This window comes from Ostrinia nubilalis, chromosome 12 (genome assembly GCF_963855985.1).
Source record: "Ostrinia nubilalis chromosome 12, ilOstNubi1.1, whole genome shotgun sequence".
Taxonomy (NCBI): domain Eukaryota; kingdom Metazoa; phylum Arthropoda; class Insecta; order Lepidoptera; family Crambidae; genus Ostrinia; species Ostrinia nubilalis.
Genome location: NC_087099.1, coordinates 1,336,082 through 1,357,013, shown reverse-complemented (window position 1 = coordinate 1,357,013; position 20,932 = coordinate 1,336,082). Strand labels below are relative to the sequence as shown.

At 38.9% G+C, this 20,932-nt stretch overlaps 4 protein-coding genes across 9 annotated transcripts in view; 2 read left to right on the top strand and 2 right to left on the bottom strand.

Annotated features, from left to right (window-relative positions):
• LOC135076770 (WD repeat-containing protein 44) overlaps nt 1-584 on the top strand; it is a 36,087-nt gene extending 35,503 nt beyond the window's left edge. For all 6 annotated transcript variants that reach the window (XM_063971197.1, XM_063971194.1, XM_063971196.1 and 3 more), the window contains one exon: nt 305-584. In XM_063971197.1, the coding sequence (XP_063827267.1) occupies nt 305-445 (141 nt within the window). In that variant the 3' untranslated portion in view covers nt 446-584. The remainder of the gene's footprint in view (nt 1-304) is intronic.
• Nucleotides 585-2,623: 2,039 nt separating this feature from the next.
• On the bottom strand, nt 2,624-16,683 carry LOC135076759 (uncharacterized). Its single transcript, XM_063971182.1, has 9 exons — nt 14,855-16,683; nt 14,155-14,388; nt 13,784-14,038; nt 13,237-13,440; nt 12,580-12,806; nt 11,909-12,011; nt 6,909-7,056; nt 4,004-4,143; nt 2,624-2,820 (listed from the first exon to the last, which is right to left on the bottom strand). Exons 1-9 carry the CDS (start codon nt 16,187-16,189, stop codon nt 2,677-2,679), a joined length of 2,790 nt encoding a protein of 929 aa, XP_063827252.1. The 5' UTR covers nt 16,190-16,683; the 3' UTR covers nt 2,624-2,676.
• A 115-nt stretch (nt 16,684-16,798) lies between these two features.
• Nucleotides 16,799-17,728, bottom strand: LOC135076758 (trafficking protein particle complex subunit 1). Its single transcript, XM_063971181.1, has 2 exons — nt 17,534-17,728; nt 16,799-17,452 (listed from the first exon to the last, which is right to left on the bottom strand). The coding sequence occupies exons 1-2, from the start codon at nt 17,630-17,632 to the stop codon at nt 17,114-17,116; spliced, it is 438 nt and encodes a 145-aa protein (XP_063827251.1). The 5' UTR covers nt 17,633-17,728; the 3' UTR covers nt 16,799-17,113.
• A 140-nt stretch (nt 17,729-17,868) lies between these two features.
• LOC135076757 (mitochondrial import inner membrane translocase subunit Tim17-B-like) lies at nt 17,869-19,784 on the top strand. The gene is made up of 4 exons (XM_063971180.1): nt 17,869-17,982; nt 18,094-18,257; nt 18,473-18,650; nt 18,888-19,784. The coding sequence occupies exons 2-4, from the start codon at nt 18,114-18,116 to the stop codon at nt 19,061-19,063; spliced, it is 498 nt and encodes a 165-aa protein (XP_063827250.1). The 5' UTR covers nt 17,869-17,982; nt 18,094-18,113; the 3' UTR covers nt 19,064-19,784.
• Nucleotides 19,785-20,932: the final 1,148 nt, after the last annotated feature.

The window sequence follows — 20,932 nt, the reverse complement described above, 5'->3', positions numbered from 1 at the left end:
TTAAGACTATCCTAGGTTTTAGTTAAAAAACGGGTCTATTTCCATATTGTCTCTGATACCCATTTCAGTTCATAACTTGACAAACCTGCGATCGAGAATAGGCTAGTATACTAAAAATATTGGACAAGTATATTTTTATTTGTCAAACAAACAAGTATGTTTTACAAGGTGTTTTTGGATAAGTCAACTGACAGACTAAACTATTTATTTTTGCCCAGAAAATATCCCTATTTATCCCTATTACATAGACACTGCGTGCCCCAGTTGATTTATGTAATGTTGATGATAATTTATATTTTTTCAGAAGGCAGTGGAAGGCGGCATGGTGGCGTCTTCGCAAACAGGTCACGTGCTTGTGAGCGCGGACTTCAACGGTTGTATCAAGGTTTTTGTTCACAAAGCAAAGCCCAAACACAGCTCTTTGCCAGCCTCCGCTTTAGCGTAGGGAAAGTAATCGAGCTGACATTGGAGTTGTCACGAGTCAATAAGGCAGGTTTTAGTGTGGGCTGATGGTCTAAGGCCAAGGTTGAGCATTCGCTACCCGAAGGAAAGCAGCCATAAACGCCTTCTATGGCCTGGTCCGTGAGCACTCGCACACTCACTGCGGGCGCGCGTCGCACAGTCGCGACAGCAATATAATTACGCGCGAGCGATAAGGATGGGTAGCTTGGGGTCGTTGGACAAAATTCTACGTGCTCACGGACCAGGCTTTATTTAGCTCTACCAAATGCAGTGTAGGACGCCCTCTAGTGGTATAGAGCGATGACTGAACGATGAGGCTCTAGACAATGTTACATTCGATAATCGAATCTATAAGTCGATCGAATACTTCAATAGCTAGAGTTAAAGGGATTGTGAATCATCTGATTACGTCGCGTAGTCATCTGGTGCGCTATCGCCAGCAGTTTCTTATAAATTACAGTTTTACAGTCAAGTTTCAAGCTTATTATTTCTGCGACATAGATCACTTTTTTCTTCCACATGAAATTCGATTTGATATGTATGGTTCAGAGCTCAGGTAATATTTCCCTGAAATGACCAATGGTTGAAAACAGTAATAACAGTAATGTGGAATTATTCCTACTGGTTTTGAATGCTATGTGAATGAGCCAATGTAATAATTATAAAAATAATCTAGGATTGTGGCAAGACTTGAACAATAAACTTAGATATTGGCGTCAACCGTGGCGTCACCATTGAAAAAGATAACGTAAAATTGTTATTATCATTTCCATAGGATACGCAGAAAAATATTTTTAAATGATCGTTGTGAGTTGTGACCTACCAGTGCGTGACGTATGTGATGCGATTGAGATTATATTGGTTGAAAATAAATTATTATTACAGCGTTATTATCAATTTATATTGCTATGTATTGGATTTGTATATTTTCGAAGTCAAATAAATATAACAGATATCAAATTATATCAAAATTAAATTAACTAGATTTAATTATTTATTAGTCACTAATTGTGAGAATTTACCTATAGTGTTGTTAATTATAGATTATTTGATTACCTATTCTGATTTTGCACTTTGTTATGAATATTATTTATCACGCGAATATGTGTAATAGTCTGTCTCTTTCTTGGGCTGTGTTCTATTTTCTTTATTTCACAACAATTTTCAATAAGTTCTTGCCTTATTAATAAAAAAACATATTGTGATTACAGTTATTACGTAGTAAGTGTAAATTTATTATTTAGTGTTGTATAGAAATCGCGATGCCATTGTACTATCATATAAAGATTTATGTATATTTTTAACTCGCATTTACATCTATCAATAAATCGTTATATTTGACAATTGTCATTTTATACTACCTACCTAATACACATAATGTACTTTACAGGAGACGGAAGGGTGTAATTTTTTTGGAACTAACATAAATGAAACGATACCAAATTTTAAACCACATTATTTATTAAATTAACATCAAAATAGGGAGTGCGATCTATGGGAATGTCTAGTTCATACACAACAATACAATATAATTAATATTAAACATTTGTAAATACATACTACGTCACGATCAAAAGGCAAACGAGCACCTTCACGAGTTATCATAACAATTAAATAGAGTATTCGTACGGGTTGTGTGTTAAAATCTATTTTGTACTACAAAAACATATTATTATGTAATAATCAAGTTCAGGTGGGTTGTCATTATTATCAAACGTTTGAATTAGTATAAATGTACAAAAAATGTCGTGGGGTTTAAAATCAGTCTACTTAAATAAATTGTATAATTCTTTTTCAGAAGTATGCAATTGAAATATACATTTTGAAATGGTGGAGAAAGGAGATTCCCGATTTTATGCCGAACAAGCATTCATATGGAATGGGTTGAAGATACAATAACAACTTGTATTATTTTTGAGGGTAGATTAGAAAGTACACAGTTGTATGCCGCCTCCATCTCGTAACATTCTTAGAAGAAAGGAAGCACAGGCAAACAATGTACGGGTAATAATTCAAGTTTACATTAATTTTCTTTCTTAAAAATTAATAAAAATCGAATATTATCTAACCAGATCAGCTGAGAAGCCTTTTAGGGCGTGGCTAGGCCTTTTAGGGCGTGGCTAGGCCTTCTGGGGCGTGGCTAGGCCTTCTGGGGCTTGGCTAAGCCTTCTGTGACGTCGCTAAGTCTTCTGGGGCGTTGCTAGGCCTTCTAGACTATGCCTTCCATGGTGGTTTGTTGCCGAGGCTCCTTTTAGGCCGGTCCTTACGCTCAGCGCGGTCCGGCCGGTCGCTGGTTGGTTCTTCGTTGTCGCGACCGCAGTCGCCGCTGCCGTCCAGATTCGGAGGCTTGGTTAGAAGCTGCGACAAAAAAGGGTAGCAGTGAATAGACTATGGGCAAATAGGCCCTTTCCAGGGGCCTTAGTGTGAGTTTACATCAAATGTCCTCACGCTCACTAGCGCGTTAAAAAAGTATATGAAAATTTTTGTTCTTGAAAGTTTCCGCTAGGGGCGCTGTACAATCCGTCATACATTAAATGTCATTTTTTTTACGCGCTCACTAGTGACGACGTTTGATGTAAACTCACAGGGCACTTACACACGTCCCAAATATAGCTTGCCACAGGTAGGTATGTATAGTCGAGTCGAGCACAATATTGGATACAATTTGCTAAGTATGTTAGTGGGAGGTTTAGCGGTCACGCGGCGAGCAAACAGCATTGACTTGGTGATGTCTCCGCAAATGTAATGAAAGAAATATTTATGTATTTGCTTGCGGGCTGTACCATATCTTTTATATCTTTAAGGATGGTACAGCCTACCACCCTACAATACAATTAAAATGTCTCTTTCCCATCGACGAACGACAAAAAGCAAAATTTTTAGACTAGGTATGCCAATTGCCAACTAAAACTGTCTTGTTTCAGAAAAAACAAAGTGATCTCATAAGGATTCCGTTTTTTTTTCCTTTTTAGGTACGGAACCCTAAAAAGAAGTCATAGTAAAAAACAAAAAAAAATCAAGTTACCAGTTTAACATACTGCTGCAGTTCATTATCGCTCAACCCCTCGAAGTTGAAGCATCTCTCTGGGCGGGCGGCGCGCGCGGCGTTTAGAACTAGGCTTTCAAATGGTACCAATGTTGGTGGGAAGTGGGGATGCATACGTTTGATAAGTGCTTGTCTCGGGAGGTGCGATTTATTTGATGTTGAGTGTATTTATGTGTATATTTGCTTGCAATTGTATCACCCTTATCTTATATCTTTTAGGCCCGGTTTCCACCAAGGCGGAGCAGATCGGAGAAGTGTTTTGAATAACCAATCTGATTTCATTATTTCCACTTCTCTTCTCTGCTCCGCACCGCGGCTTTAAGGTACATAGTTCACCTACCACACTAAAAGGTCCCTTACTCATCGATCAAAAATAAATCTTTTTAGACCAGGAAAAACACGAACGTGATCTTAAGGATTCCGTTTTTTTTCCTTCTGAAGTACGGAACCCTAAAAAGAAATGTCATAGTAAAAAACAAAAAAAAATCAAGTTACCAGTTTAACATACTGCTGCAGTTCATTATCGCTCAACCCTTCAAAGTTGAAGCATCTTTCCGGGCGGGCGGCGCGCGCGGCGGGCGGCGCCGGCGGCGGCAGCTTGGGCGGCGCGTAGTCTTGCGCCGCTGCGCACGACACTGGAAGGGTTAAAGGAGTTGTACTACTGGATAAAGGAGTTGTACTACAGAAATGAGGAGATCCGCAGGAGAACCAAAGTAACCGACATAGCTCGCAGAATTGCTAAAATCAAGTGGCAGTGGGCGGGGCGGTAGCGCATTTTCTTACATAACTTTTCAATTCCTATCATTGGAGGTCCGAAAATATTTCTCATACAATTTGATACCATAATGATCGATCTTCATAAAAAATTTAAAACCTACATATTTAAAAACATAATCATTGATATTCATAATATCACTAATCATACACTTAGTTTTTACTAATATTTGTTTTCATATATTTTTCTATACTAATGATCGAAACTCATAATCATTCGAATAAATAACTATAATATTCATAAATGTGATGTATCCTAATATTTGTTTTCATAAATTTATTACTCATAAGTGTATTTATCCATATTATTGAAAATCATGATGTCTATATTCGTATTAAATCGTATTTTAACATTAAATTAATTTGAAATGGTCCAAAACAGGCAATATTTTGTGCCACAAAACTAACGTGACAGAAACGAATCGCTGCAAAACCGACTCCACGTAGTCTTGTCTGCCCTACCCCTAGAGTGTAATTTAAAAGCCGGAGGCGCGGAGGGAGGGCAGCCCTCACCCGCTGTAACGAGGCTCAGGCGCCCGGGTGAGCTGGAGCGGCTGAGGCTGGTCGCCGAGGCGCCGAAGGCGCCGATGGCGATCCAAAAAGCCGAAGCTGCGGAAGCAAGCGTGGGTGCCTGAGCCTCGTTACGCAAGGGCGGAAGGGCTGCACATCCCGCAGCGCCGGAGACGAGGAGATACCAATGCATGCTGCATGCTTGCTTTCATGCTGCATGCTTTGCATGCTTATCTACTCTATTAAATTATATATGATTTTTTTAAAGATACGAGTATGTCTGTTATAAAGTAAATTATTCTGAACAACAACATTATGAGTTGAAGTGTGTTATTAGTAACAACATTATTAATTAAAACAATATGATCAATGAATGTTATGAAGAAAAAAGATCTGAAAATAAAAATTATGTATTTTAAATGGTTCTTGGTAGTAACAGTATTGATAAAAAAATTATGATTACTAACTGTTATGAGCTCAGATGGTAGTAACAAAAATGTATGAATAAAAAAAGTATGAAAAATAAAATTATGAAGAGAGATTATTATGAACACAAATCGGTAGTAAGACAAAGAATAGGATTTAGAATTTTATGTGAGCCAATATAGAACCGGGCGGGGCACATAGCTCGTAGAGACTATGGCCGTTGAGGCAGGAAAGTTCTCGAGTGGCGACCACGGGCTGGAAGACGTAGCGTGGGCAGGCCTCCTACTAGGTGGACCGATGATCTGGTAAAGGTCGCGGGAAGAGCCTGGATGCGGGCAGCGCAGGACCGTGCATTGTGGAAAACCTTGGAGGAGGCCTTTGTCCAGCAGTGGACGTCATTTGGCTGAAACGACGACGACGACGACGACTACTGGATAACGGAAAATAAAGTGCGGACTAAGATACAATACTAAAAACGGTCAAATGGGGGTTTTCGCGAATGAAAAATCCGCCAGATGGCAATACGTAGATAGACGCGAAGTCCAAATGCTGCATGATTGGTTATTTTTGACATGACATTGACAGATATGTCAAAATCCACCAATCACGCAGCAGTCAGACCCCACATCCACGTCCCGCTATCTGGCGGATCTTTCATTCGCGAAAACCCTCATTACTTAGACCCGGAACAGACGGTGAAACGCAACTGCAACTGCTAGTTACTTTTGAGTTGCATCTAAGTTTCTGCCATAGCGTCCGTTGAGACCACACATGACGCGACCAGTTTAAAACTTTTAGTTTCAGTTTCATTCATCAGAATCATCAGAAAGTTGCAGTTGCGTTTCACCGTCTGTTCTGGGCCTTAGGGGCACAAAGATATCTTGAATTAGCCCCGGATTCCACCAAGGCGGAGTTGTGTGTCGGGCGGACTTATTTTTGTATAAAATTTTAGAAACACCTCCGCTCCGCTTTGCTGGGAAACCGGGCCTATCCACAGCATTATTGCGGACTAAGGTGAGTTAATTTGTCCCGCGAGGGAAAACATGTTGATATTTTTTTGTCTACGCCCTTCTTCATCTTCAAGTTAAGTCAAGTTCTTCATCTTGATTGAAGTCATTTAGAACCGTCTTAATTGTCCAAAGTCAAATGGAGAATTAAGTTCCCACGCAGCGCTGATCAAACAGGTTAGGAAGGCTTTTGTTGCCTCACGGAAAGGACTCTTTGGCCGGCAATACACGGGCCGCTTGAAGCAGTCAGATTCGACAGCTTCAAGCTGCGACTGCACAGTGAACTGCAGAGTTCTATGGACGCACATACACGAACCGCTCGAGCAGTTGCAACTGATTCGGGCGGTCGACAGCACGGTGAATTTTCATTGTGCGGTCAAGAAGTCGCCAGCTACACTGACTGCTCGAGCTGTCGACAGCTCTCGCGCAGTTACCTCCGCCCACTTTCTTCATTCCACGGCGCGCGCGCTTGTGATTTGTTGAGCAGTTAATACCAACTGCTCGAGCAGTTATCACTGGCAGCTTCAAACTGTTGACTCTTGACTGCAAGAGCGGTCCGTGTATGTTGATCACTGACTAACTGCTCGAGCTGTCCGTGAATTGCCGGTTTTTGAGTGGTTCTATTCTACTCTGTCAGAACTATACGCGTAAATTACTCATTCGCAAGTAGGTTCGTCACTCACCGCTGTCCGGGCGCGCGAGCTCGAGCTCCGAAGCGTGGTGGCTGTGTCCGGTCAGCACGAGCAGCGCCTGCCGCCACTGAGCCTCCATCACGCCGTGCAACTGAGCCGCGATCTGACCGCGCCGGCGCCGGTACGTCTCTAGCTTGCTCTAAGAAGAAATACCGGTCAATTAAAGGTTAAGTCCGGTCGCCGAGGAGGTAAAATTTCGTGCAATGACCCCAAGCTACCCATGCTTATCGATCACGCGTAATAGGCTAGTTTCCTAAAAAAATTTTTTTAGTCCGTCAATTTTAATAATTATTACAAAAAAATATTGAACACGTATATTTTTAATTGTCAATCAAACAATTATAATGTTATAGTGCGTTGAAGTTCCGCGTGACGTCACAAAGTGCTGCACTTTTACGCACTCACTGACGTCACGGGCCTTTTCTTTAGAACTTTGGCACGCTTTATCTGTTTACATTTTCATTAGTTTTAAAAAGTGAAAAATAGGTGTCGAGTAGTTTTTGATAAGCTAAATGAGGGACTAATTAAAACTCTTGCTTTTTTACCCAGGAAACATCCCTATTATATTGCTGTCGCGCTCGCACACTCACTACGGGCGCCCGTCGTACAGTCGCGACAACATAATTGCGCGCGAGCGATAAGGATGTGTAGCTTGGAGTCAGTGGACAAAATTCTACGTGCTCAAAGACCAGACTATAGTTTACACCATGAACCGCGGACGAATGTGCAATTTTAGGACAATAACTCGCGGCTCTGTGTCAATGGCCCCAGATGACACTGGTTTTAGTAGATATGTAGGCCCCGCCTTTCTGGCTGGGAGAGTCCCACGTAACCCACTGATCTCCCCCATCGGCCAGTTGTGCTATGCACTGTGCCCCCACAAAAAAGAAATGGTGGTTTACTATAAGGACATCCGCCGCGAGCATGTGCTTATTTTATTTTTTATTTTATTTATTTGGAATAACAACAGCCGACACATACAATAGACTTAAAGGCCAAAATAATAGCCAAGCCTTAAAATACACCAAAATGCAGGCACACGACGTGGAAACACGTCACACGCATGCGCTGTTGAACTACAACCCTGTCGAGCTAACAGTGCACCTTGCTGAAATGTGACTCCCTCGCACATCTCCCCGCGTTCGTACCAGAGCGTCGATGTGACGTCACGTCCGCCAGGTGCGCAGTCAACTTGACCGGGTTGTATGTTTCGATACAAACACGCAGCGCAGCGTTTTGGTGGAAGTTGTTAAGAGCGTTTACGCCGTTTGGCGCAAAAACAGTACTTTTTCAACTCGTTACAATCATTAACCAGTAATACTACAAATATGTTATAGTCATAAATAGTTAGGCAATTTCGTCGTCTAAATAGTTAATTGAGAAAATATTGCGATTAGTTGAGTATTCAAGAATTATATCAAGATAAGTCCACACAGGTTTTGTAAATTTCCACTTTAGCGTCAGTTTACAAGCTAAAATTTTTATAAAAATACTGTGAAAACGATTTAACAAACATTTATATCCTATAGCATAGATCCTTGGGCAAATAGTTATCTGAGAAAATTTTTAGATTTAAGCATTTTACAATAAGAAATCACAAATTAAAAAAACGTGAAATACCCAAAAATCAAAGTGATTTTTTCACCAATATTCTTCCTTTATTCAACACAAAAATAGCTTAATACAATAGAAGAATATCTTATCTAAAATATTTACTTTAAAATTTAAAATAATTCATTGTAATTTTTTTTCTATGAGTATTTGAAAACTACTATAAATCGCCACGCACGAATCGTTCAAATTCAGTCCGCCTCGAGGCGTTCCAGAGTGAGGTCACGTCGCTCGGTGCTCTGCTGACATGTGTCACGCGTACGTTGATCTTTGACAGGTAGCTGGACTTTTATAGTGTATCCGCAAAATCTTGGTGGTAGATTTTGCGATCACGTGGTAATTAAAATATTTTATTGTTATTTTTCATTACAGTCTATTTTTACTACAAATTCTATTTCAGACGTAATGAAAAATAAAATTAAGTTATTTTTAGCGATGAAACGAAAACGAATGACGAAAATTTGGAACAGCAAGTTATGTATGTATACCTACTAATATTATAAAGAGGAATAATACTAATAATTTATTTGCCATAAATAGGTGGTTACAGAATAGTTAATAGGAATGCTCTGCCAGCAGGGTCCCACCTAGTTGTAGGGGGAACATACACAAAATATTACAGTCAGAAAATCTTTGCGGTAGGTACCTCGGATTGTAGTTAGTTGGACAGTGGTCATTTGACCGCCACTTGAATCGTCTCACCCCTAAGCTTTTGGCTACCGCCGGCGCACTAAGCCGGTTGATGCCTAATCTCGGAGGCCCGGCTGCACTGAGTCGCTGACTATACTTTTGCGTCGCGCGTTATATGGTCCTATATGGGGCTCGAGTATGGCACAGTGCTGTGTAGTCGTGGAGCATCCTACTGTTCAAAAAAGCGCAACGCATGATATCACTGAGGCACAGGCAGAGGTAATTCGTGGATACCGCAAAGTATCCGCAGTCCTATGGACACTGACTATGTCCCTACTGAGGATAAATGGGAAAAAAATATTGTCATTAGTGGCGACGTATAACAATCCTACTAATATTATAAATGCGAAAGTTTGGATGTCTGGATGTTTGTTACTCTTTCACTCAAAAACTACTGAACGGATTTTGTTGAAACTTTACAGTATTATTGTTTATAAACCAGATTAACATAATTATAGGCTATAATGACGATATGTGACAAATAAATTTCAACAAATAAATAAGACGTGTCTAAAAAGCGCAATCTATCGTCATTAGTTAAAATCTACAGTGCTGGACAAACTACTGTTTTTGACGTTCGTAAATATTCATGCGGGGGAAGCCGTGAAACGCCATATATCAACATGATATCAAACAACAGATTTTACGAACTAAGGAGTAAAACGAGGTCCACGCGTACGAAGTCGCGGGCGGCCGCTAGTTCAAAATAAAATTAATAATATTTGTATTCATCTGGTCTCACTTGACTTTTACTTTACGTATGTCATGCACGATGACATTTGCGTTAATATTTGTGTACGTCCCCACTAGGCATAATTGGGATGTATTATTCTAATTTGTCATACCTAAGTTGTGAGAAAGCCTGTAGCTACAACTGGGAAAGTATGTGTCACCACTGGTGACAATCGATATTATTTATGCCATTTATCCTCAGTGGCGACAAAGCTAGTGTCGACAACCGAGAATAGACGCCAGTTGCGAGATGACCATAGGTCCCAAGGGGAAATGTACGTGTACGTGCACCACGAGAGGTGGAAACCAAAAGGTAGAGGCTTGAGGATCTAGGCCCCAGAGTGCTGAAGGGTACGCCTGGCCGTCAGCCAAATTTTACGTCGCACCATAGAGGCAGTTCTGCCTGTATTAGAGGAGTGGGTGCGACGGCATGATCGCCTCACACAAAGGGCGACCCAGGTTCTACCGGGTCATGGGTGCTTCAGGCCATTCCTCCACCGTATAGGCCGAGAGCCTGTAGATGGTTGTCAGTTAACACTACAGTCTTGGCACGTGAGTCACCGCAGCAGACTGACACGCTCCAACAGTGCCCAGCCTAAGCGAACGAGCGGCGGTTGGAAATGACCTCTCCCTACCAATCGGGAAGAGGCGTGAGATAGATAGATAAACTGTTTATTTGTTGTAACACACTTTTTTAATGCTTTTAACACACACATTATGTATAGTTGCTATTGAAAGTCAATTCAATATCGAAATAAAGTTAGTCAAGAAACACACTAGGTGACACCACTGGTATTTTGTTACACAGGTTATTAATAATTTCAACAGTTGCAACATAACAAAAGTGACAAAACAACATAAGATAAAGATGACTAGCGTTTCAAATAGTTCCCTGCGTCAGAGTGATGTGTGCCGCAGCGATGCAAAAAGCAAAGAGCTCAGTATAAACACTACCCTCAAAAGGGCAGAACACTGATTTTCAGCTTTTGCTAGAGAACGCATGAAGCGTACAGGTACGGAATGAACCCGCTCGCTTTCGGAAACAATATCTACATTAGTAGGTATAAAATATATAATGAGACAAATAATCTTATGGTATAGTGTGCTTACTTACGTGCTGAAAGATCACTTTCACAGAAAGAAGCAGTGGAAAGGGGGAGCGAGAGGCCTCAGCCGACACTCCGGTTATCCGCCGCCGACATCCTGGGCGCAAGAGGACAGCTTATGGTCTCCAACTTTCCCTTCTTAACAGGCCTCGGTCGCTAGACATGGAGGTGTCTGGTGGCGGTTAAGGACGAATGCTACAGGCAACAGCCAATGGCGATGTCCCGCGTTCCCTCATATCACTCATATGGATCATGGCAGAAACAGTCAGGTTTTTAGTGGGTGTAGGGGCTACCCACCTTCTGGTAGGAAGAACCCCACATAACCCACTAGCTGCCCCCGCAGCTGGTGGGTATGAAATGTTATGCATTTTCCGGATAAAAAAGAATAGTAAACAGGAAAAGTTTGTTTTGAATAGAACCGATTTGAAAAAATCTCTCACCATTAAAATTCATTTTTTTTTCTGCTGAACATAGGCTGTATAAAATATTCTCAAAATAGTAAAAAACCTTTGATAATTTACTATTTGATAAAGAATTTACGTATTTATTATTGATTATTGATTAGGACTAATGTATACCATTATTTATAATTATAGAGTCGGTGTTGGAAGATTTGAAGATTTTATAGTTTCTTTGGGCTGTCACTTGACAGCCTGGCACACTTTTACGATGTTGGATCAAAGTATTTTGGTTTGACTATAGAGCGTGAGAACACGCACACAGTCATAAATATTTTAGTGTGAATAAAAATAGCATCGAAATTACCTAAACTTGACATGCCACGCTAGACGTAAACGCTCTTAATAGAATCATTACATTGGTTAAAGGAGTGACACCAAAAAGACAACTCACCTCAAGAAGACCTATTTTCTCGCTAGCCTGCGCGAGTTGCAGTCTGTAAAGATTTATTTCTTCTCTTTGCTTTTCTTCCAAAACATTTACTTCAAGTTTATGCCTGAAGCAAAAAATAAAACAGTTGTGTATGATGATGTGTCTTTAGTGCTTGTACAGATCTGTATCAATAAAGTATTGATTCAATAGAAGTAGTAAAGTAGTGTAGTAGTAATTATAAAGTACAGCAACTTGTACCCCATGTCCCAACTGACTATATTAGGGATGATGACTGGGTAATGAAATCGAAATTCTATTTAGTCCGTCAGACAGATAATTAGAAAATATTGGACTCATATTTTTTTATTTTTTTCATAATCGAATAATTACAGTATTATATTGAGTTGAAATGTCGCGTGACGTCACTTTTGAGTAAAAATTCTACTCAAGCGTGACGTATCGCGCCATTTCAACTCGATGTAGCACTGTTATTATTTAATTATGAAAGAAAATAAAAAATATGAGTCTAATATTTTCTAATTATCTGTCTGACGGACAAATAATTGAAATTTTGTCATCTAGCCTTTTATATGTCCCCTTTCATTTTTCAGCTGCGTCTAATTCGCGGGATGAGCTTCGCCATCGCTATTGTATTAGATGAGATTCCCGTTCTCTTTTATTAAAATACTCACTGCTCCTCAATCCTGGTGATCTGCTTGTTGAATCCATCCACAATGCTCGCCTCTTTCTCCCTGGCAGCTTGCTCCAAATCTCTCTCAGCGCATTCCAATTGCAGCTGGAACTCCTGCAGTTTGCCCAACACAGCGTCTTCTAGCTGCTTCTGGTAGTGCAGCTTTAGCTCGTTCTTTTGTAGCTCTAGATGCTTGCGGAGCATTTTCACTTCGTTGTCTAGGGTGTCCTGAAATTTATTTTCAATGTTTTAATTAAAATCAATAGAAAAATTATTGTATGCTTGTGTAGTTTACGTGACGGGCTTCGAACCAACGTTTCTCGGGTCTCGAGTCGGCTAGTCCTACACAGATACCGTTGGACTATTTATCGCTTAAAAAGTCCGGGAGCACGTAGAATTGTGTCCAATGACCCCAAGCTACCCATCCTTATCGCTCGCGCGTAATTATGTTGCTGTCGCGCTCGCACACTCATTGCGGGCGCCCGTCCCACAGTCGCGACAGCAATATAATTACGCGCGAGCGATAAGGATGGGTAGCTTGGGGTCATTGGACAAAATTCTACGTGCTCCCGGACCAGACTATAGATGAGATTGATCAGGAGAAGGATATCAAAACAGACCCTTCCTGGCGATTTATAAAACTTGTAAAATTACTTACACATTTCTTCAACAGCTCACTGCTTTGATTCTGTTTATCGCACAGCTGTCGCTCCAGTATGTTCGCTCTTGCTCGCTCCTCGTTTATCTTATCTTTCAGCAGGTCTCGCTCTTGCATCACCAGGGAAGACTCTTCATTGAACGACTGGATTCGACGGCCTAAGTCGTTTACTTTGCTCTTGGTCAATTCGTGTTCAGTCTTTTCCTACAAAAAAAGTAAAAAGTCATATACAAAGGCATATTCACATAAGATTTGTCTCATTATGATATTAGTAGGGAATTTAGTGCAATGATTTGTATGGAGACCCCTCCACTTTGGTATAGAAGGCTCATTTTTGCAACAGTGGTTCTTTGGGTGCTCCTGAGTGGATTTCCGTCGGTAGACATCGGGAGCCCCCCCTGTGGTAGCAGGGGGAGGGGGGGGGCAAGTTTCCTTCCGCCGCGCTTCACTTTAAGGCCCATATCTTCAAAACTATGTTCTTGCACTAAATTCCCTACTATATGAACTTATCAGGATGTATGTTATGTTTAGTTCAAATTATATTTACCCTTTCCAAAGTGTCCTCTAAATTCTTAACACAGTCCGTAGACTGCTTGTTTAGCTTCATCACTGTGTCGTAATTTTCTTTTAGCAGTTCAATCTCCTTGTCTTTACGGCTTACAATCTCCTTATGACTGGCAGCCATTGTCTCCAAATTATCTTCGAGAAGTTTCTTTTCTTGTGTCATCTGCTTGCATTTGTTTTGGTAGTCGTGTGCCAGGTCTAATGCTTTGTATAGTTCAGCCTCAAAGTGATTTGTTTTCTAGAAAAAAAGATTGTGTTTATTATACTTCTTACAGATAAAGTAGGAATGATCTGTAAATCATGCATTTTAGAGCTTCGATAAATATGCTGTATAGTAAATAAAATTATAAGTACCTTCTGGGCATCATCAGCTACCATTTTAAAGTTCTCTACTTCTCTGACCATCTTCTCCAAAGCGGAACGATGTCTCTCCTCCGCCTTGTCTAGACTGCCAGTGATCTTGTGCCAGGCATCGCGTAGTTTGGCGATAGCATTGTCCTTCGCTCGGTCAACTTTCAACGCTACAGCCAACTTTTCCTGCTGATCCAGGATCTTCTTTTGGAGTTGCTGTATCATTACTTCACAGTGCTGAGGATAAAATTATTAAAACTTTAGAAACAGTCAAAGAAAATAAAAAAATGTTACAATTGCTAAAATATTAAGTTATATTTTTTGAAAAAGCTCTTTTACACGTTCAAGTATTACTTTAACCCTACCACTGCTTCGGGACAATAATAAGTAGTGCTGAAGCTAAAAAAAAATTATGAGACGTGTAAAAACTCCTTGAGAGAAAAATTTGATGATTTGCAAGCAGGTACTAAAAATTAAAATTCATAAAATTCATTTATTTTTGCAAATAGGCTTTAAAAAAGCGCTTTTACTAATTTAAGAGATTTTCTAAACAAATAAAGTTATATTTTCTACAGTTAAATTATTCAAATAGAAAGTAGGTATTCATAATATTTCAATGTATGACTTGAAAATGATAGTTTATAGAAATCTCACATTGCATTTTCTTAATATGAAAACAAAAGCTTACATAAAACATCTTTACCTCTCTTTTGAGTCTTTCTTCTTCCAGCTTCAAACTATCTGCTCTGTCCACTCTGCCCTCAGCTTTTTCAACCCAAAGATCACTTAGGCTCAACAAGTCTGTATCAATTGAGTCTATCAGTTTGTTCTGCAATGCAGCATACTTTAAACTTTCCTTGTGGTCCAAACCATAAGGTCTCATTTGAGGCATCTTAAACTCATCCTTCTTTGGTGACATCAAGTAGCTGTTGTCTGTCACGGAACTCTGCCCTGGCCGACTGAGACTGTGTGCCTTATACTGCTCAAGCACCTTAGTAGCTCGGTCATATATCTTGTTTGAAGATGGACGGAATGAGTCCAAGTGGTTTGTGTTGGGTGGTTGCACCCTTTTAGGTGTGGAAGTAGGCTGCACATCTTTACTGTCAGAGAAATTCAACTTTCTTATACTGGGAGATCTGGTTTCAGCCTTTGAAACATAAGGGTCTTTTAAAGTGTTATCAGGACGACTAACATTGGACATATCTTCTGGAGTTTTGTGCAATATTGAATGAGGAACAGTTTTATCTGTCTGTGCTGAAGTTGTGGGCTGGTTTTTTACCAAATAAATATACTTATCAAGAATGTTACTAGACACTATCCTCCCACTGGGCAATCTGACATCTTCTGAACTTTTCGAGTCCAATTTATGAGTTATGTAGTCTCCAGTTGCTTTTATAACATTTTCTGGGCTTAAACTTGTTCCTTGATCTTTGTATTTTGTTTCAGGACTTTCGTATGACTCTACTTTAGTCAGGAATTCGTCGATTTCATGGAGTAACAGTTTATCATTCTTCTTACTAGGTGTTGATATTATACTGCTCAAATCTCCATCCATACTTCTTGCGTCATTTATATCGCGATACTTATCTGATGAAAGGTGGATATCGTCTTTTAATTTGAGGGAAGGGACAGTTTTACTGCGGGCACTGGATGATTCTAAGCTGGTGAGTGATAAATCACGTTTCTTTTCTTTTCGTACGCTTCTTTTCTTGCGCCTGCGAGGGAACGTATAATATTTGGTGTCGAGACTGTGGCTGTCGAGACTGTCTGTTGTTGTGTCCCACCGTTTATTTCTTGAGAGTGGGCCTACCGTAGACGCAGTGTCAGTAGTGGAATTAAACTCCAAGCTTTCTAACCTCGACTCGAGTGAATGCACTTGATTGACCAATTTGCCGAGTACCTGTGCGGTACAAGAAACCGGTTTGTGTACGACGGTCCTCGACGACTCCAGAAGCGAATCTTCCGAGCCGGAACTGTTTACGAGGAAGAAATTTGGAGGTATCAGCAAAAGTACATCGGTGTCGTCTGTTTCACTCATCACAATAACTGGATATTTGACGATTCACAACTGAAGCCATTATTTTCACACACAAATAGTATTAATTGAACCTTTATAAAGCGTTTCTTTCGTTTAAAATAGATTAACAATCTAACCAATTTTTTGTTGTGGTCTTTTTTTTGTTTTGGTTTTCAGGAACGAGAAGGGGAGGGGGCAAGGAGTGTTTACATGCACAGATAAAAAAATCTGTTTCAAAATAACGGTAACGTTGTTTAAACAACGACACTCAATGCTCTCAAAGTAAAAGAAATGTGTATATCGAGAGAACTTGGTAACTTTAATGATTCAAGGAGCTACAAGGCTACTTTACAAAGTAGGGGGACAGTAGCAAGACAGTAGTCCAGCTGCAAATCGATGTTGGACACGTCAGTATATCGACTGATTTTTGGTGGGCACTGGGCAAGACAGGATTCTAAGGTGGGCATTGCCCACCCGTTCCCAGGCTTTGCCAAACACGTCGTAATAAATGTTTTAAATTATTTATCATTTTATTTCCGGTTTCTATTGCTGTTTCGTAAATTGTAATTCAATGTTGGCTGTAGGTATTTTAAAGATTTGTCAATGTAGTAGTAAATAACAAATTGTAAATACACTTAAAACATAATATATTTTATATTTTCCATCTCAATTACAATATTTTGAAATAGTACAAGATACTGCTCTAAATAATTTGATATTATTAAATAACAAACATTGAAAGTTACAATATTATTATAGCTATACACATTTAGAAGTATGTTCAGCATCAATAATTCAAATTTTATAGTAAAGCTAACACGTAAAACTTATAGAATAAAATATGTACATCAAAACATCAGATCGGTGCAACATGGTCACCTAATAAATTAGCATTAGCCTATTGCGGCTTATTTATGGTTAACACTATTATACAACATATTACTATCAAGATGCTCGTACAGCATGAATAGGCGTTTGTTTAATAAATGCATCTAATTTACTTTTAAAAAGTTCACTAGTAATGGGTTCTCCGATTACACATAGTGGGTTTCTGATGGCGTACTTGACATACACCTCTGCATAAATCTTTTTCAGCAATTCTCTGACTCCCTGAGCTTGGTTATCGGTGTTCATGACGAACTTTAATCCAGAGGGAGTTTCCAAGCAGTGTAAGGTGTACTTTGAAGTCTTGTAATGCATAAATCCTTCTTTCGGGTCCAATGGCGATATTTTGGCAACAAACGACTTTATCGAGAACAGCATACCATACATCAGTTTGCCCTCCTGAAATATAACGTGAAATGATGTTAATAGAACGAGATTTGGGTAGTAATGTATTTATGTTTTAGTGATGGTGAAACTTGCCTCCTCCCTGGACATTTCCGTATTTTTCACTCTATTCCATTCTCCATAGTACAAAAGTGTACCGTAACGATCAAATATATACATGTTATAAATAGTCATCTTATTATATTTATATGAATTTCAGTCAGCAAAGCCTAATGAAAATTACAAAATGAAAACAATTTTTGACGAATATTTATTGACACTGACAGTGACAGACGACAGCTGTGATAACTTTTTTTTAAATTTTTTTTCGGTGCCCAATTCTCAAAACAAAGCAGATGAATGTGACCGACTCTATGGTTTTCTGTGAGTTCATTCATTCATTCATTTACTTGTTTCACTTTCATTTTCATCATTCGTTCTTTCGTTCCCTAAAAATGTTGGTGAAGTGAACATGGTGCAATAGTTGTGTGAATTAAAAAATAGACTGAAAACACGGGATACCATTAAACTAAATCCATAAACAGGTAATTTCAATAACATTAAACTATAAATAACATGTTATCCACCTTGTTTTCATGCTTGTAGTATCTTTGAGGTTATAGTCTTACCTAACTCGCAGTAATTTGCCCTTACAGAAACATTAGATCGATAAAACATGGATGAATACACAAGAGAACCTTGCCCGTGGCGTATCCTTGACGACTCTGGTGGTGCGTTTATCATGGGTGCCATTGGAGGTGGTATCTTCCATTCAATAAAGGGATTTAGAAATGCGCCTATAGGATTCAATAGAAAAATGGTAATGTATAGATTTATGTATATTCAATGTTTCATTTAACTCTTTATGAACAAAAGGTCACCTGTTCCAAATCTGAAAAAGTATTAGCATTCCATAACAGCAAACCCCTCAGCTTTAGGTAAATATGCATCCAACTACCTGATCTAATAATCCTCCATCACCCCTAATTATTGATATTAAATATTTTTTTCATCATAACTCATAAATTTTTGCAGCTTGGCAGTTTAGCAGCAATCAAAGAGAGATCCCCCATTGTAGCTGGTAATTTTGCAGTTTGGGGAGGCATGTTCTCCACAATCGACTGTTCTCTAGTGTACCTGCGACAAAAGGAAGATCCATGGAATTCCATCATGAGCGGAGCTCTGACAGGAGGCATTCTTGCTGCACGAAATGGTAATTTTTGCAAAGGGCAACCTAATCTTTTAGTAATCAGTGTTGAGAAGTCCCCAATAACAGTAAATTACTTGTAAGATTGTCAACACTCAACATACAAGGTCATCCTACAAGTGAACTTTGAACACTTAGTAAGATATGAACTAAAACTATAGCTGTATTTTATACATGTAATTTATATAGTTTATCCAGTTCAAGAATGAAGAAAGTGCTTTCATTTGACAATTTGTCTTACAGGTGTCCCAGCAATGGCAGGCAGTGCCCTAGTTGGAGGTATCCTCCTCGCTCTGATCGAAGGCATCGGTATCATGTTCACTAGACTCACCGCCGAGCAGTTCCATCCGCAGCAGCCCATATTTGAAGACCCTTCAGTGTTAGGACAGACACAGCCACAAGGGCAGTCTTTTCAATAGTAGTTAATTAACTAAGTTCAAAACTCATGCAGTCTTAAGTTTTTTTGCTCAACTTAGTAACAAGTTCAGTAAGTTGATTAACCAATTCGTTCAAGAAGGAATGTATTCAATATCCTCTGTTTTGTTCATGTGATACATGTGAGAAACTATTAATAATCATTATTACTCATTGTAATCATATTTACATTGTTAATATCAATATGTAATTGTGTAGTTAATGTTAGGCCCATACTTAAGACTGTATAGCCAAACCATCTCATAATTTGTTATGTAACTAGACATTGTTTACCATAATATGGGTTTGAGTGAGTTATTTGCATCTGTGATATTCTCAGTTCCGTGCTGATTGCTTATAATTTTGCTCCGAAAGTGTCACCAACATTTTGTTGTCTATTTGATCCAAAGGTCCAAGCAACTTGACTATTATTATTGTTAATTAAATTATAATGTAATTTTCATAGAATATTGTGTGTGTGAGTCACTTTTGACTGATTATTTGTTTCCCATAAGGTCAAGAGTGGCACGTGCACTGAGCCTGATGGCCGGAACGTGCTTAGTCTTTGGAATTTGTTTATCCCATTTTCTGAGACTTACACTTTGATGGCATCATGTTCTTTTTTGCACATAAGTCTATATTCAAACGCATTATATTTTATGAAAATTGATGATTGCATAAAAATAGAACTAATTTAAAAAATAAAAGTTTTTAATAAAATATTAACAGTTTTTTTATTAATTAAATTCCAAACCTATTTACACAGTTAAAACTAATGCATACTTTAACTCAATATTATTAATACTTATTATAAATGGTTTGTAGTTTCAAATTACAATCATAATATGTATTTTCAGATTAAAAAAGGAATAACACCTGCCTTTTATCTGCATTATTAGAGACATGAGGCATCTTGGCAATGAATTCGAAATCAAAGATGTTCCTACATTTTAATATTTTGCAACTTAATACTATGCAATTCAGGAACAGTCATAAAACTTGTCATCTGAATGATGAGGGTAATAAAGCTTTTTGGATGAGAAAAATTACTACACAGTACCAAATAACTGACAACTGGAAGGTTCTGATTTATAAGATACTTAAAACTGAAGCATAGAGTTTCCACTAAGGTTGTAAATTAACCGGTTTGTTTTGTACAGTACTGTCGCCCATTTTTCTGATTTCCTTAATTACATGAGCTAGCACTTCAGGGTCTACGCCCAGTTCGCACAGGCGTATGCAGATGGTAAGCGTCTCAGGGTCCAGCCCGGTGCACAGAAGCTGCGAGATCTGGTGAATTAATTGGAAAGCTTCCCGCGCTTGGCCAAGCTGGGCGTTCTTTTCTGAAGTCATGGCTTTTCTGGAAGTAAACCATATTTGTAAGCTTCTAGGTTATGTGGTAACATTAACACAATTAGTTGACGAGTTAATTCACCTATTTCCAATATTGTAGGTAATATAAATAGGCAATTTTAATAATTTACAACAAAACAGAAGATTTAACGTTCATCAACCAAACAAATTGGGGAATTTGTCAAACAATGTCAGTGTGACAATGACAGCAGATCAGCTGTATAGTTTGACAATTTGTTTTTTTTACGCTAGAGAAATTAGCATTATTTAATTAATTTTAAATGTAATAAAGTATAATAGCTTCAATATTTTAAAATGTTTAGTAATATTTTACTAACGAAAAATAATGTGAAAATTGTAATTTTTATTAGTAAATAAATTCCTTAGAAGATTGACCTCTAAACTGTGGGTGGGATACGGTTCATGCGGTAGACGTTAGGGCGTGGCACTGGTACCCTCTCATTTTTCATAAACTTAGTCTGAGGCTAGCTACCTACAATGAGAGGATAATTTATTAATAA